Source organism: Macrotis lagotis, chromosome 7 (genome assembly GCF_037893015.1).
Source record: "Macrotis lagotis isolate mMagLag1 chromosome 7, bilby.v1.9.chrom.fasta, whole genome shotgun sequence".
Lineage (NCBI taxonomy): Eukaryota > Metazoa > Chordata > Mammalia > Peramelemorphia > Peramelidae > Macrotis > Macrotis lagotis.
Window position 1 is genome coordinate 110339385 of NC_133664.1, and position 13296 is coordinate 110352680.

A 13296-nucleotide genomic window follows, 5' to 3' on the forward strand; every position below is an offset into this window, starting at 1 on the left:
AAGTGACTAGTCCTGATTAGCTTTGCATTCTTTTTTTTTGTCTGTGGTAGAAATGCTTTATTTGGTTAATGAATAACAATTGACATATTTTAAATGTAAATTAAAATCCAAAGTTGATTTCCCACCTTAAACTTACAAAAGAAAAATATGGTTAGAGAGGAAATGAAAAATAATTACTATTCAGCATTAATCATATTATGCAAAGCAGGGAACTTATCTTCTGATTAACTGTTCAGTGATTTAAAAAACTTAATTCATACTATTTCTATGAAAATATCCATTTAATTAAAATTTGACTTATTTAAAAAAGTTTTTGTTTTTTTTTTAGATTTTTCAAGGCAATGGGGTTAAGTGGCTTGCTCAAGGCCACACGGCTAGGTAATTATTAAGTGTCTAGGTTGCATTTGAACCCAGGTACTCCTGACTCCAAGGCCGGTGCTCTATTCACTGAGCCACCTAGCCACCCTTCACTGCACCACCTAGCTACCCCTAAAAAAGTTTTTTAATGCAGTTTCTTTTGTATTGTCATTCCATCCCCGTAAACATCTCACTTCCTTTTGTAATGTAGAAATATAGTTAAGCAAAACAGACTGACACATTGACTGTATCTAATCATGTATGCCTCATTCTTTACCCATAGTTTACCTCCATCCTACTGGATTCAGGATTAGCCATTGCATTGTTGTGTGTTCTGATTTTTTAAAATGTTGTTTTCCTTTTCATTATTGTAGCCATTAGCAATATTGTTTTCTTGTTTCTGTCAAGTCAGTTTAGTCAGGTCTTAGATTTCTCTGAATTATTCCTCTTCACCATTTCAGGAGGCCCATTCCAAACCATTTACATGCCATACTTTTTTAGACAAACCTACAATGAATATATTCTCAACTTTGTTTCCAGATTGATCTGGTTTTGGATTTTTTTTTTATTTTTGCTACTAAAAATAGTACCATTATAGTTATTCTTTTTTGTAAGGGACCTTGTCCTTTCTGTGTTTGGAGTATATGCTCAGTGGTGGTATGACTAGATCAAAAGACATACACAATTTTGTCATTTTTTCTAAAAAAAAAAGCATATTCTAATTTTTTTTAGTCAGTAAGCAATTATTAGCCGCTTATTTTAACTATGTGAAATGTTATGACTATAAAGAAAGACAAAAAAGCATGGTCCTTGCCTTCAAGAAACTGGCTTTATAATGAAGGAAGAAAATTGCAAATAACTATTTATACTGAATTTATAAGAAGGTAATTTTGTAGGCATCATCTATAAGGTAATCTTGTAATCTTTGAGGCAGCTAGGTGGCACAATCAGAGAGAACTAGGTTTGGAGTCAGGAAGATTTGAGTTTAAATCCAACCTGAATCACTTATTAACTGTTTAATCTTGAATTAGTCATTTAATCCCTGTCCTTACTTTCTTTTTCGTTAAAATGCAAATAATAGTAGCAACTACCTTCCAGGATTATGAGGAGCAAATAAGATAACTGTAAAGCACCTGGAATAGAACCTGGTTCATAGATACTGTATAAGCATTTTAAAAGGAATGTTCAGAATGATTGGACCAGTTTACAACTCCACCAACAAGATATTAGTGTGCCTGCCAAGATTTTAATTCTACGCTTCCCCCCACCAAAGTACTTTCTCATCTATAATGTAATTTTATTTTCTCAGCATCCCTAGTGATTTTTTTAACCATCTCACCTGCCCTGAGTTAGAGAGCTAATTTTGATTGTTCCATGTTTTATTGTTTTTGCAAGACAAAGAGGCTAAGTGACTTGCTCAAGGTCAAACAGCTAGATAATTATTAAGCATCTAAGGTCACTTTTGAACTCAGGTCCAGGGTTGGTACTCTAATCACTGTGCCACTTAGCTGCTCCGATTGTTCCAGTTTTAGTTCTCCTCTGATGTCTCAATCTCAGTTGACTTGGGATTTCTCTGGCTTCTTCAAGAAAGATCTGACAGATACTTGTAAGCTAAAAATACTTCAGGTGCAGATTCCATGGCTGGTTTTTTCATTGCTTACATTAATTGAAGATTTGGAGTGATGGAATTTCTTTGCCAAAGCAACTCTCAAAGAATATTTCTCAGGTCATAGAGGGATAGTCTGTATCAGTGGAAAGAATAGCAAAAAGGAATGAAATCATGGGTTATTGGAACTTTTTTGGATGAGGAAATTTGAGACTCATGAAGCCCACATATAATGACATACCATATTTCCCCATGTATAAGATGTACCCTTTATTGAAAAATTTGGGGTCTAAAAACTGGGAGCATCTATACAGTGGTTGTAGATTTTTTTTACTTGCATTTCCTGCTTTTTTGTGCTTGTTGTCTTTGCACTCATTGTTTCACATTTGTTACTGGTATAGTATGTTCCTTTTTGCTATGTTCTGCCCAGAAATGGTTCACAAAAGATTTTTGTACAGTGCTGAATTCAAGTTCAAATTGATCCAGTTTGCAAAAGTGAATGGAAATTATGCTGCTGAACACCAGTTTGGTCTTCCTCCAACTGAGAAAACAATTCAAGATTGGCTACGGAAAGAAGAAACCCAAACCCAACTGAAAACGTCATGGCAGAAGAAGGCTATGAGAGGCAAGTCAGCAAAATGGCCTAATTTAGAGAGGGAATTGAAGAGCAAAGGGCAATTGGAATTCCTGTGTCCACAAAGATGGCTCATCATGAGGCAGGAAGAATTGCTGATGGGCAATAAAAATGTGCATACCCTTTGATCCAGCAATACCACTACTGTGTTTATACCCTGAAGAAATTATGAAAAAAGGTAAAAACATCACTTGTGTAAAAATATTCATAGAAGCCCTCTTTGTGGTGGCAAAGAATTGGAAATCGAGTGAATTTCCATCAATTGGGCAATGGCTTAGCAAACTGTGGTATATGTATGTGATGGAACACTATTGTTCTATTAGAAACCAGGAGGGATGGGAATTCAGGGAAGCCTGGAACAATTTGCATGAACTGATTTTGAGCAAGATGAGCAGAACCAGAAGAACATTGTACACCCTAACAGCAATATGGGGGGTGATGATCAGCCTTAATGGACTTGCTCATTCCATCAGTGTAACAATCAAGCACAATCTGCAGTGGAGAATACCATCTGTATCCAGAGAAAGAATTGTGGAGTTTGAACAAAGACCAAAGACTATTACCTTTAATTTAGTGGGAAAAAAAACCCCATTATCTTATTATGTAATTTTGCTATCTCTCATACTTTATTTTTCTTCTAAAGGATATGATATCTCTCTCATCACGTTCAACTTAGATCAATGTATACCATGGAAACGATGTAAAGACTAACAGACTGCCTTCTATAGGGGTGGGGGTGGGGGGAGGGAAGCAAGATTAGGGGAAAAATTGTAAAATTCAAAATAAATAAATAAATCTTTTAAAAAATAAATAAATAAATGAAGAGAAGAATTGCTGATGAAAAAGAAGCTGCTGATTTCAAAGGAGGACACAATGGGTGCTTCAGGTTCATGAAACAGAATAGACTAAGTATGTGTCTACACACCAGATTTGCCCAAAAGATCCCTGAAAGCTATGAGCAGAAGGTCTTTGAATTTCATGTTGAAAAAAACTATAGCTCAATAATTTTATGTAATAAATTTTTTCCCAAACTTTGGGCCCCAAAATTAAGGCTCATCTTATTCATGAGAGTGTCTTATACATGGGGAAATACAGTAGTAATTTAATGGCAGAACTAAGACTAGGACCTAGATCTCCTGGCTCCTCTGTCTAATTGTGTTGAAAACAGTTTGTCAGATTATCATACTGTTGTTAACTTGACAGAGGGTTCTCAGAACCCCATGGACATCACTGATGATTGGATTACTTGTGATGATAAAATTTTCAGACAAGACCTTCAGGAAAAAAATGCTATAATTATTTAAGCATCTTTGATTTCTGTTGTCCTTAACCCTTTTTGTATTTTCATCTAATAGGTTTTCTGGCTTGCTGGCTCTCTGCTAATCATTGGGTTGGCATCAGTGGTCAATCCAACCATTGGTTGGCGTTGGCTTATTCGCATTGCCTCCATTCCTGGCATAATACTCATCCTGGCCTTCAAGGTGAGGGTTCTCTACTGCTGCCAAATCAGCTGCTTTATTACCTTTATACTCATTTCTTTTTCCAGATTTTGCTCATTTTTCACCAGACCCTACCAGTACTCAGAATGCTCTACTTTTCTTCTCTACCCATTCAAATATATTACCTCCTTAAGTTAGGACTCAGAACTGTTTCCCTTAGAAGCCTTCTCTGATAAACTTTACCTTAGTCAATTTTCTCCCTAATAAATTTCAACTTAGCACTTATGTCCACAGTGCTTGCTTTCATAGATTGTATTGAAAGGATTATCATAGAGTTAAAGCTGAAAGGAAGCTTAGAGATCATCTAGTCTAACCCTTTTATTTTACAGGTGAGGAAACTGAGTTTCAAAAAAAGTGATTTAGAATTGAGGAATTGCAAAAGACTTCCTGTAAAAGAAGATGGATTTTTAGTTGGGACTGAGAGAAGCTAGGGAGGTAAGGAGGGGAAATGAGGGAGAATTCATGAATGAAAAGGCTTGGAAGTGAGGAGGAGATGGAGTAACTTGCTTGAGGAACAGAAAAGAGGCCAGAATCACTGGATGGAAGAGTACATAATAGGGTATAAGGTATAAGAAGACTGAAGAAGTAGGAGAATGGAATTAGGTTGTAAAGAGATTTGTATGCCAAAAACAATTTTGTATTTGGACTTAGAATTGATAGAGGACCATTGGAATTAATTGAGTTGAGGGGAAGCACTTTAGGAAAATCACTTTTGTGATTTGGTGAGTGGGGGATGGATTGGAGTGGGAAAAAAAAACATGCGGCAGAAACACTAACCAGCAGTCTATTACAATATTCTAAGTATAAGAAGATGAAGGCTTGTATTAAGAAGCAAGCAGTATCACAGAAGAGAAGAAATTATATTTGAAAGATGTTGCAAAGGTAAAATTGATGGGAATTGACAACTAATTGGATACAAGAGTTTGAGAAATAGTGAAGAATTGAGGATGACACCTAAATTGAACTGGAAAGATGATAAGGTCTTTGGCTGTAATGTAAAAATTTAGGAGCTAGGATTTGGGGGGAAAGATTATGAGTTCTGTTTTAGATCTGTTGAATTTTACATATCTACAGGATATCCAGTTAGAGATTTCTAATAGGCAATTGGAGATGTGAGACTAAAGGACAGCATGTAGGCTAAGTTTGGAGAAGTAGGTTTGAGAATCATTAACAAAGAGATAATTGAATTCTTGGAATCTGATAAGATCACTAAGTGAAATAGCATAGAAGAAGAGAAGAGGGGCCCTTGGGGGATATGAATTGTTAACAGATATGCCTTGGATGAAGACCCAGGAAAAAGAGACTGGAGGAGTCAGATGAGTAGATGGAAAACCAGGAGGCTAAAGTCTAGAGAGAAGAGTATATCAAAGAGATTGGATGGTTCTTGTTCTTTCTTATTGAAGAAGACTAAAATGACACGACTATGTTTGAGACCAATTACAGTGTGTCCGACTGTGGTTTGATTAGACCAGTACAAGCTCGGAAAGCTCTATCATAGATTGGTTACAAATAGTCCATGTGAACACTTGGGTTGGGTACTCTAAACGTGGATGTCAGTTCTGCCTTCCTCATAGAGAACAGCACCCTCACTGATGAGGGCACATCATGCCGGGCAGTCTTGTGCCAGTGTCTCCCATGCTGTACAATCAATTCTAAAGTTCTTCAATGAGACCTTCAGGGTGTCTTGGTATTGCTTCTCCTGACCCCCTTGTGATCTCTTGCCCTGTGTGAGTTCTCCATAAAATAGTTGTTTGTTTTTTTTTAGTATGCATACATCCGGCATTCTAACAACGTGTCTAGCCTGTCATAATTGTACTCTCTGTAGTAATGTTGGTATACTAAGCAGTTTAGCTCAAGAAAGGACCTCTATGTCTGGTATCTTTTCCTGCCAGGTGATCTTCAGAATCTTCCTAAGACAATTTAAATGAAAGCGATTCAGTTTCCTGACATGGGGCTGGTAGACTGTCCAGGTTTCACAGGTCTATAGCAATGAGGTCAGCACAATGGCTCAGTAGACCTTCAGTTTGGTAATCAAAGAAAAGAGAGTGATGGACAGCATCAAAAGTTTCAGGGAGGTCAATAAGGATGAAGATTGAGAAAAGGTCTTTGGTAATTTTGGAGAGAACAGATTCAGTTGAAAAATGGTGGAACCAGATTGTAGAAAATTAAGATGAGAGTGAAAGGAGAGGAATTGGAGGCATTTATTATAGACAACCTTTTCAAAAAGTTCAGCAACAGTTCTCAGCAATGCAATGATCCAAGATACTCCCAAAGGATTCATGATGAATCATAAGAGAATGAACTTATATATGAGGAAGCATGCTGCTTTTCACTTTTTTCTTTCATTCTTTTTTTTTTATTTAAGTCTTCTTATACAAAGTGACTAATATGGAAATGTTTTACATGTGTGTCCATATAAAATCAAATTTGATTGTTTACTGTCTCAGGAAGGGGGAATGGAAGGAGGGAGGGATAAAACTTGGAACTCAAAACTTTAAAAAATGTTTTAAAAATTGTTTTAACATGTCAATGGGGAAAATACATTTTTTTTAAAGTTCAATAGCAAAAGACATGAGACATTTGGGATAATAGTAAGTGGTAATGGATCAAGTGAGAGTTTTGTGAGGAGGGGAGATATGGGAATGTCTGTAGGCATCAGGAGAGTACCCAATAGAGAGAGAAAGATTAATGAAGAGTAGGGAAAATAGTGGGGGGCAATCAGTTGGAAGAAACAGGATGGAATGGGATCATTTGTGCATGCAGAGAAGTCGACCTTGGGGGTGAAGAAGGAGGAAATTATGACAAAAACATCTGAGTTGTGTAAGATGTGGAGGAAGAGAGAAAAGGGAGCCCTTTACAAAAGAACTCAGTTTTTTTCCTAGTAAAATATGAGGCAAGAGTTCTCCTTCTACATAAGTTTCTTAAAATATTTAAAGACAATAGTCCTTCTCCCCTAAGCCTTCTTTTCTCAAAGTTAAGCATTTTTAGTAATGTACCCTAAGGATATAGTCAATAAGAAAAAAAAGCCATCTGTTTGAAGATATTTTTAGTGGCATAGTTTGTCATTAAAAAAACAACAAACTTCTGAATCAACTTAAACTAAAAAAATCTGGCATATCAAAGTAATGAAATTCTAGAATGTAAATGGGATAGCAAATATGATATGCATTGATTAGAATAGAAAGACATATAAAAATAATGGGAAACACTGGAAACTGAAACCTAGATGTTTATACTTTGTTTAGAAGAAAATGATAGTTGAAGAGAATGGAAGAAAACATAGAAGTAACTGATTAATTGATATGGTTATTTTTACATATGAAATTCATTTTCAAGTTACAATAATAATAAATGTGTATGGTGATGTTTAAAGTTATTTTTAGTATTTAGGAAAAACAAACAAACTTTAAACATCCTCACAACCTCAGTTCCTTTAGCCATTCTTTATAGGACATGGTTTCTAAAGCTGAAAGCATCTTTCTCACCTTACTTCGGTATAAGAGAAAGAGACAGTTCATCAGTACTGAAAATATAGGGCCAAAATTTGAACATTGTACTCCAGATGTAATGTGACACGTACCAAGCACAGAGGGTTTATTATTTCCCAAGATTGGGACACTAGGCATGTTTTCATGCAGCCAAAGATATCATTAGCTCTTTTTTTAACAACCATGACATGATGTTGATTCATATTGAGCTTTCTGCTCAAGTGAAATTCCAGATATTTCTTCATATGAACTACTGCCAAGCCAGGTGTCCCTATTCTTGGCTTGTTCAATTGAATATAAAAAACCCAAATGTTGGACTTTATTTCCATTGCAGTTTATCTTTCTGGCTTCAGCCCAACATTACAACCTGTTGAGGTCATATTTAATAATGCATATTACTCTCATTTAGTATAGTAGTTATTCCTGCCAAGCTTGTGCCATCTGGAAATTTGATTTGCCCTCCTGTATGCCTTTTTTAGGCTATATTCTTCTCCTATATCAGGAAATCTCTTAATGGAAAAGATCCACAAGAGATACTTAAATGATTCTACATGGTGAAAGTAGTCCTATTTTTTTATGATGTAAAATAGATGGAAGTTGGATGACCCTTTCACATTGCAATATGTCTTTTGGTAGTTCATTCCTGAATCGGCTCGATTTAATGTCTCCATTGGGAACACCCAAGCTGCTGTGGCTACTTTGGAGCGCATCGCCCAAATGAACCGATCAGTCATGCCAGAGGGAAAGCTGGTGGAACCTGCCTCGGTATGCATTCAAACTCAATGTCTTCTCCCAAATCTGACATCGAGATTGCCTTGAAATGCAATCCAATTTGCACTGTAAGAAAGTTCACTGCTTTTTGGATTGAAATGTAGAGAAAACATATTGAGTCTCTCTTAGACAACAAGACTAAGTCATTCTTCCAGAAAATTCCAAGGTTTGAATAGAGGCTAAAAGAGTTGTGTTGGTTTTGTGTGTGTGTGTGTGTGTGTGTGTTTAATGAGGTTTGACTTCTCCTTATCTTTGTTTCCTAATACTGTCCCTAACCAGTTTAAAACTTAATATGATAGAAGAAACATTTTAAACAAATGGACTTCAGCATTTTTTTAATTGCATCTGCTTGCTTCTGGCAGAACTGGTAGAAAAGCAGAAAATTCATTGAGCAGGCTGATTGTTTTGGTTATATCATACTAAATAATCTGATTGATTTTTTTCATTAAATTGATTGACCAATTGGTTGTTTTGTTTCTATGGGCTCCATTTACCTATAAAATAGAATCGGGTCATCTTTCATCTTGGACTTTGGCTTAAACTAATAGCCACAGTATGAAATATAAATGACAAATTACTCAAATCTTTTTCCATTTTACATATTTCCATATTCTGTTTTCTACATTTCCAAATCTATTTTCAAAGGCAATTTATCTGTGGTCCTTGCTCATGCCATTGGGAAATTATTATTAGTAAATATATGTCTTTCATTTAGAAAAACAAATTTAGAGAAATTAGAGAACCCATTAGAGAACCAAATTTAGCTAAAACATTTATATTCACTGTTTGACATTTAGCATAGATTATATATTTGTGTATTTCTCTTGGTGTGTTTTTGTATCATAGTCTTTGGTGCATATTTGCAGCAGGAACCTGAAGTTCAGTTTATGTCAACATTAACCACATACTTTCTGGCTAATTTCAGTCTCACAAATAGAACATAATCAAATTGCAATATTATTAAAAAGTCAAGTAAGCTAGATGATTCTCTTTTTTAAAGATGAATTTACATTTAGCTTCATTCTTATTTAGGAATTAAATAATTTCCATTACAAAAATGTTTTCTGCTATTCTCTTATTTTTTCCAAAACTTCTTCCTATTTATCACCTAAAGCTAGCCTGATGATAATAATAATGATATCTGATTACATGCAAAGAGTAAAGGATATCAGGTAGAATACCAGCAGTGTTTTATTGATACCCTCTATGTCAAGAAATATCAAGGAAGGTCTAGGTAGACCCTCCTAAACCAAACTTATGGGAGAACACAGGGAAGTGTGATGATGATGTTTGTCCTTCCTTCTTGAAGAAGACCAGGACATCATGGGAGGTGATGCCATGACAAGTACATGAATTGGATTTGGGGGTGGGGAGGCTGTGCTGAGTCACCAGCCTCATTTTCTTCTCCAGAGCCATTTTGGGTCCGGACAACTAGGGGCAGCTAGGTGGCACAGTGAATAGAGCACCGGCCCTGGAGTCAGGAGTACCTGAGTTCAAATCTGGTCTCAGACACTTAATAATTACCTAGCTGTGCGGCCTTGGGCAAACCACTTAACCCCATGCCTTGCAAAAAAAAAAAAAACTAAAAAAAAATCAGGACAGCTAGAGATGATCCTGGATGTGAGGTAATCAGGGTTAAGTGACTTGCCTAAGGTCACACAACTAATAATTGTCAACTGTCCAAGGCTGGATTTGAACTCAGTTCTTCCTGACTCCAAGGGCAGTGCTCTATCCAATGCATCATCTAACTGCCCTTGAGGGCAGGATCCAACAGGATGGATAGCCATAGATGGACTGCAATTTGCTTTCTTGGAGGAAATTTGTAAATCAATGAGATCATTTATGCATTTGAGAAATAATAGTGGTAGCAATAACAGTAGCAGCAATAGTAGTAAAAGCTAGTATTTATACAGTTTTTAAAATGCTTTACATACATTAACTCATTTGATTAAGAACTCATGTTTTCATGTCTGTTATTGCTAAGTGTGTGTGTGTGTGTGATTTCCTTCTAATTTTCTTAGAATGTGTCCAATTTTTCTGATTCTGTACTATAAAGCAATGACTGACTTTTCCAAGGTCACCACAGCTTAGAGGATTCTGATTGACAGTGACCAGGAGAAATTTTTAAAAATAAAAGTTGAAGCAGGTTTTTAGGTTCTCAGTAGAGAATGATTTTGGCAAGTTTTGCTTTTAACCCTCCCTCCAAGGTTAGTCAAAGGAAGATAGCTGGGAAGCAAACCAGTTATGTTTGGTCTATGCTTGCTCTAAAATTTTTTGACATTACTTCTTTATCTATGGTATCTTTTAGTATAAGGTAGTTTCCTTGCTCATCCTATTTAATTAAGTCTGTTTTTGCTTTTGCTTTGTCTGAGATCAAGATTGCTACCTTTGCCTTTATTTTAATTTGACTTAAATATATCAGATTCTGCTTCAGTCCTTTATTTTACTTCTGTATGTCTCTCTCTGATTCAAGTACATATCTTATAAACAATGTATTATTGGATTCTAGTTTCTAATCCAATCCAATCTAATTCTTCTGATTTATGAGTGAGTTTGTCCCATTAACATTCATAGTTATGATTATTAACTGTCCATCCCATTGTTTCCATGTTTCTTTTCTCTCTCTTTTCATCCAATTCCTCTCAAAAATCTATTTTGCTTCTAAACAGTGTCAGGAATACTCAAAAGTTCTCTATTTCATTAAATATCTCTTTTTTCCCCCTGAAGGATTATACTCATTTTCACTGGGTACATTATTTTTGGTTGTAATCTCAACTCCTTTGCCTTCTGGAATATCATATTCTAAGTTTTCTGCTTCTTTAATGTGGGTGCTGCTAAATCTTTTGTGATCCTGATTGTGGCTTCTCAAAAATTGAATTATTTCTTTCTGACTGCTTGAAGCATTTTCTCTTTGACCTGGGAGCTCTAAAATTTGACTCCTGGGAGTTTTCTTTTTTGGGATCTCTGTTAGAGGTGATTAGTCCATTCCTTCTATTTTTATTTTACCCTTTAGAATTACTATATTGGCATAGTTTTCCTTTATAATTTCTTGAAAGTTTATGTCTAGGCTCTTTTTGTGATTATGACTTTCAGATAATCTAATATTTTTTTTTTTAGTTTTTGCAAGGCAAATGGGGTTAAGTGGCTTGCCCAAGGCCACACAGCTAGGTAATTATTAAGTGTCTGGGGTAGGATTTGAACTCAGCTACTCCTGACTCCAGGGCTGGTGCTCTATCCACTGCACCACCTAGCTGCCCCTAATCTAATAATTCTTAAATTATCTCTCCTCAATTTATTTTCTAGGTAATTTCTCTTTCCAATTAAATATATCATATTTTCTTCTCTTTTTTCATTTTTTGACTTTATCTTATTGTTTCTTGCTGTTTCATGGAGTTATTAGCTTCCACTTGCCCAATTCTAACTCTTAAGGTATTATTTTCTTCAGTGAACTTTTATACCTCTTTTTTCCATTTGACCAGTTCTGTTTCTTTCTTTTTTTTTTAGGTTTTTGCAAGGCAAAGGGGGTTAAGTGGCTTGCCCAAGGCCACATAGCTGGGTAATTATTTAGTGTCTGAGACCTGATTTGAACTCAGGTACTCCTGACTGCAGAGCTGGTGCTCTATCCACTATGCCACCTAGCTACCCCCAGGTCTGTTTCTTAAGGAGTTTTTTCCTTCAGTGATTTTTTGGGTGCCTTTTAAAAAACTATTAGGTATTATTTTCTTCAGGTCTTATTTTTATGCCTCTTTTACCAAGTTGTTAATTCCCTTTTTCAAAATTTTCTTGCATCAGGGAAGCTAGGTGGCACAGTGGATAGAGCACAGCCCTGGAGTCAGGAGGATCTGAGTTCAAAATTTTCTTGCATCACTCACATTTCTTTTCCCAGTTTTCCCTTTGCTGCTCTTAAGTCTTTCTTAACTCTTCCAGGAATTCTTGTTGAGCTCTGGTCCAATTTGTTTGTAACTGTTTTCATGTTTTCTTCTAACTCTGTCTTGGTCTTCCCTTCCACTATGGTAACTTTTTATAGCCATATTTCTTTTTTTTGTTGCCTACTTGTTTTTCCTTCCTGTTTCTTGATGAACATTATGTTAAAATTGGGCTCTACTGACCTAGGGGTGGGAAGGCAGTGTTTCAAGCTTTAGACTTTTTCATGCAGTTATTTTCTAGTTTTGAGGTTTTGAAAGTTTGGGGTGCTTCCAAGGTGGTGTGATTCTGGGAGAATTTCTGCTTTCCTAGTATGAACTCTAGTCTTTACCCAGGAAAAGCCTCTGGTCCTCTTCAGCCACAAATTCTCTTTGTCTTGGAATATGAGACCAAGACCCCTACTCCCTTGTGACCAACCTCTAGTGCTCCTCTCTGCTCTGGAACTGCATAGGGACAATAGAGTTACCAATCAGTGTCAGCTATATCTAGTGCCAGCAAAGGAAAATCCCCCCACCCCTCTGCCATTTGTTTTTCAGTCAGTTAAATATTCTTGGACAATTAGGTGAAGGCTATATGAATGAATGAATAAATAAATAAATAGATTATTTCCTGAAACACTGGGGAGAGAAAAAAATCGTGCTGTCGCATCATTCCGTTGTGTCCAAATCTATGTGACCTTATTTTCGATTCTTGGCAAAGATATTTGCAGTTGTTTGACATTTCCTTCTCCAGTTCATTTTACTGATAAGGAAACTGAGGCAAACAGGATCAGATGATTTACCCAGAGTGACACAGTTAATAAGTTCAGTTAGATTTGAACTCATGAAAATGAGTCCTCCTGATTTCAACTATAATTTCTCATCAGCAATGAGAGAGGATGTCCTTTATTTCTGAATCTCTTGAAAAGTAGATCTTGGATTCCTTGAATCCTTTGACAATAGCAAGAATCATGTTGGTGATAAGCAATAGCACTCTCTTTGTTGTTCCCAATCCCACTCCTCCTGCTAAGGACAAAAA

General features: G+C 36.1%; 1 protein-coding gene across 1 annotated transcript in view; it reads left to right on the forward strand.

Moving 5' to 3' along the window:
- Positions 1-13296, forward strand: part of SVOPL (SVOP like) — an 87568-nt gene that overhangs the window by 29665 nt on the left and 44607 nt on the right. The window contains exons 7-8 of the mRNA XM_074195271.1: positions 3953-4078; positions 8221-8349. Of these exons, the coding sequence (XP_074051372.1) occupies positions 3953-4078; positions 8221-8349 (255 nt within the window). The remainder of the gene's footprint in view (positions 1-3952; positions 4079-8220; positions 8350-13296) is intronic.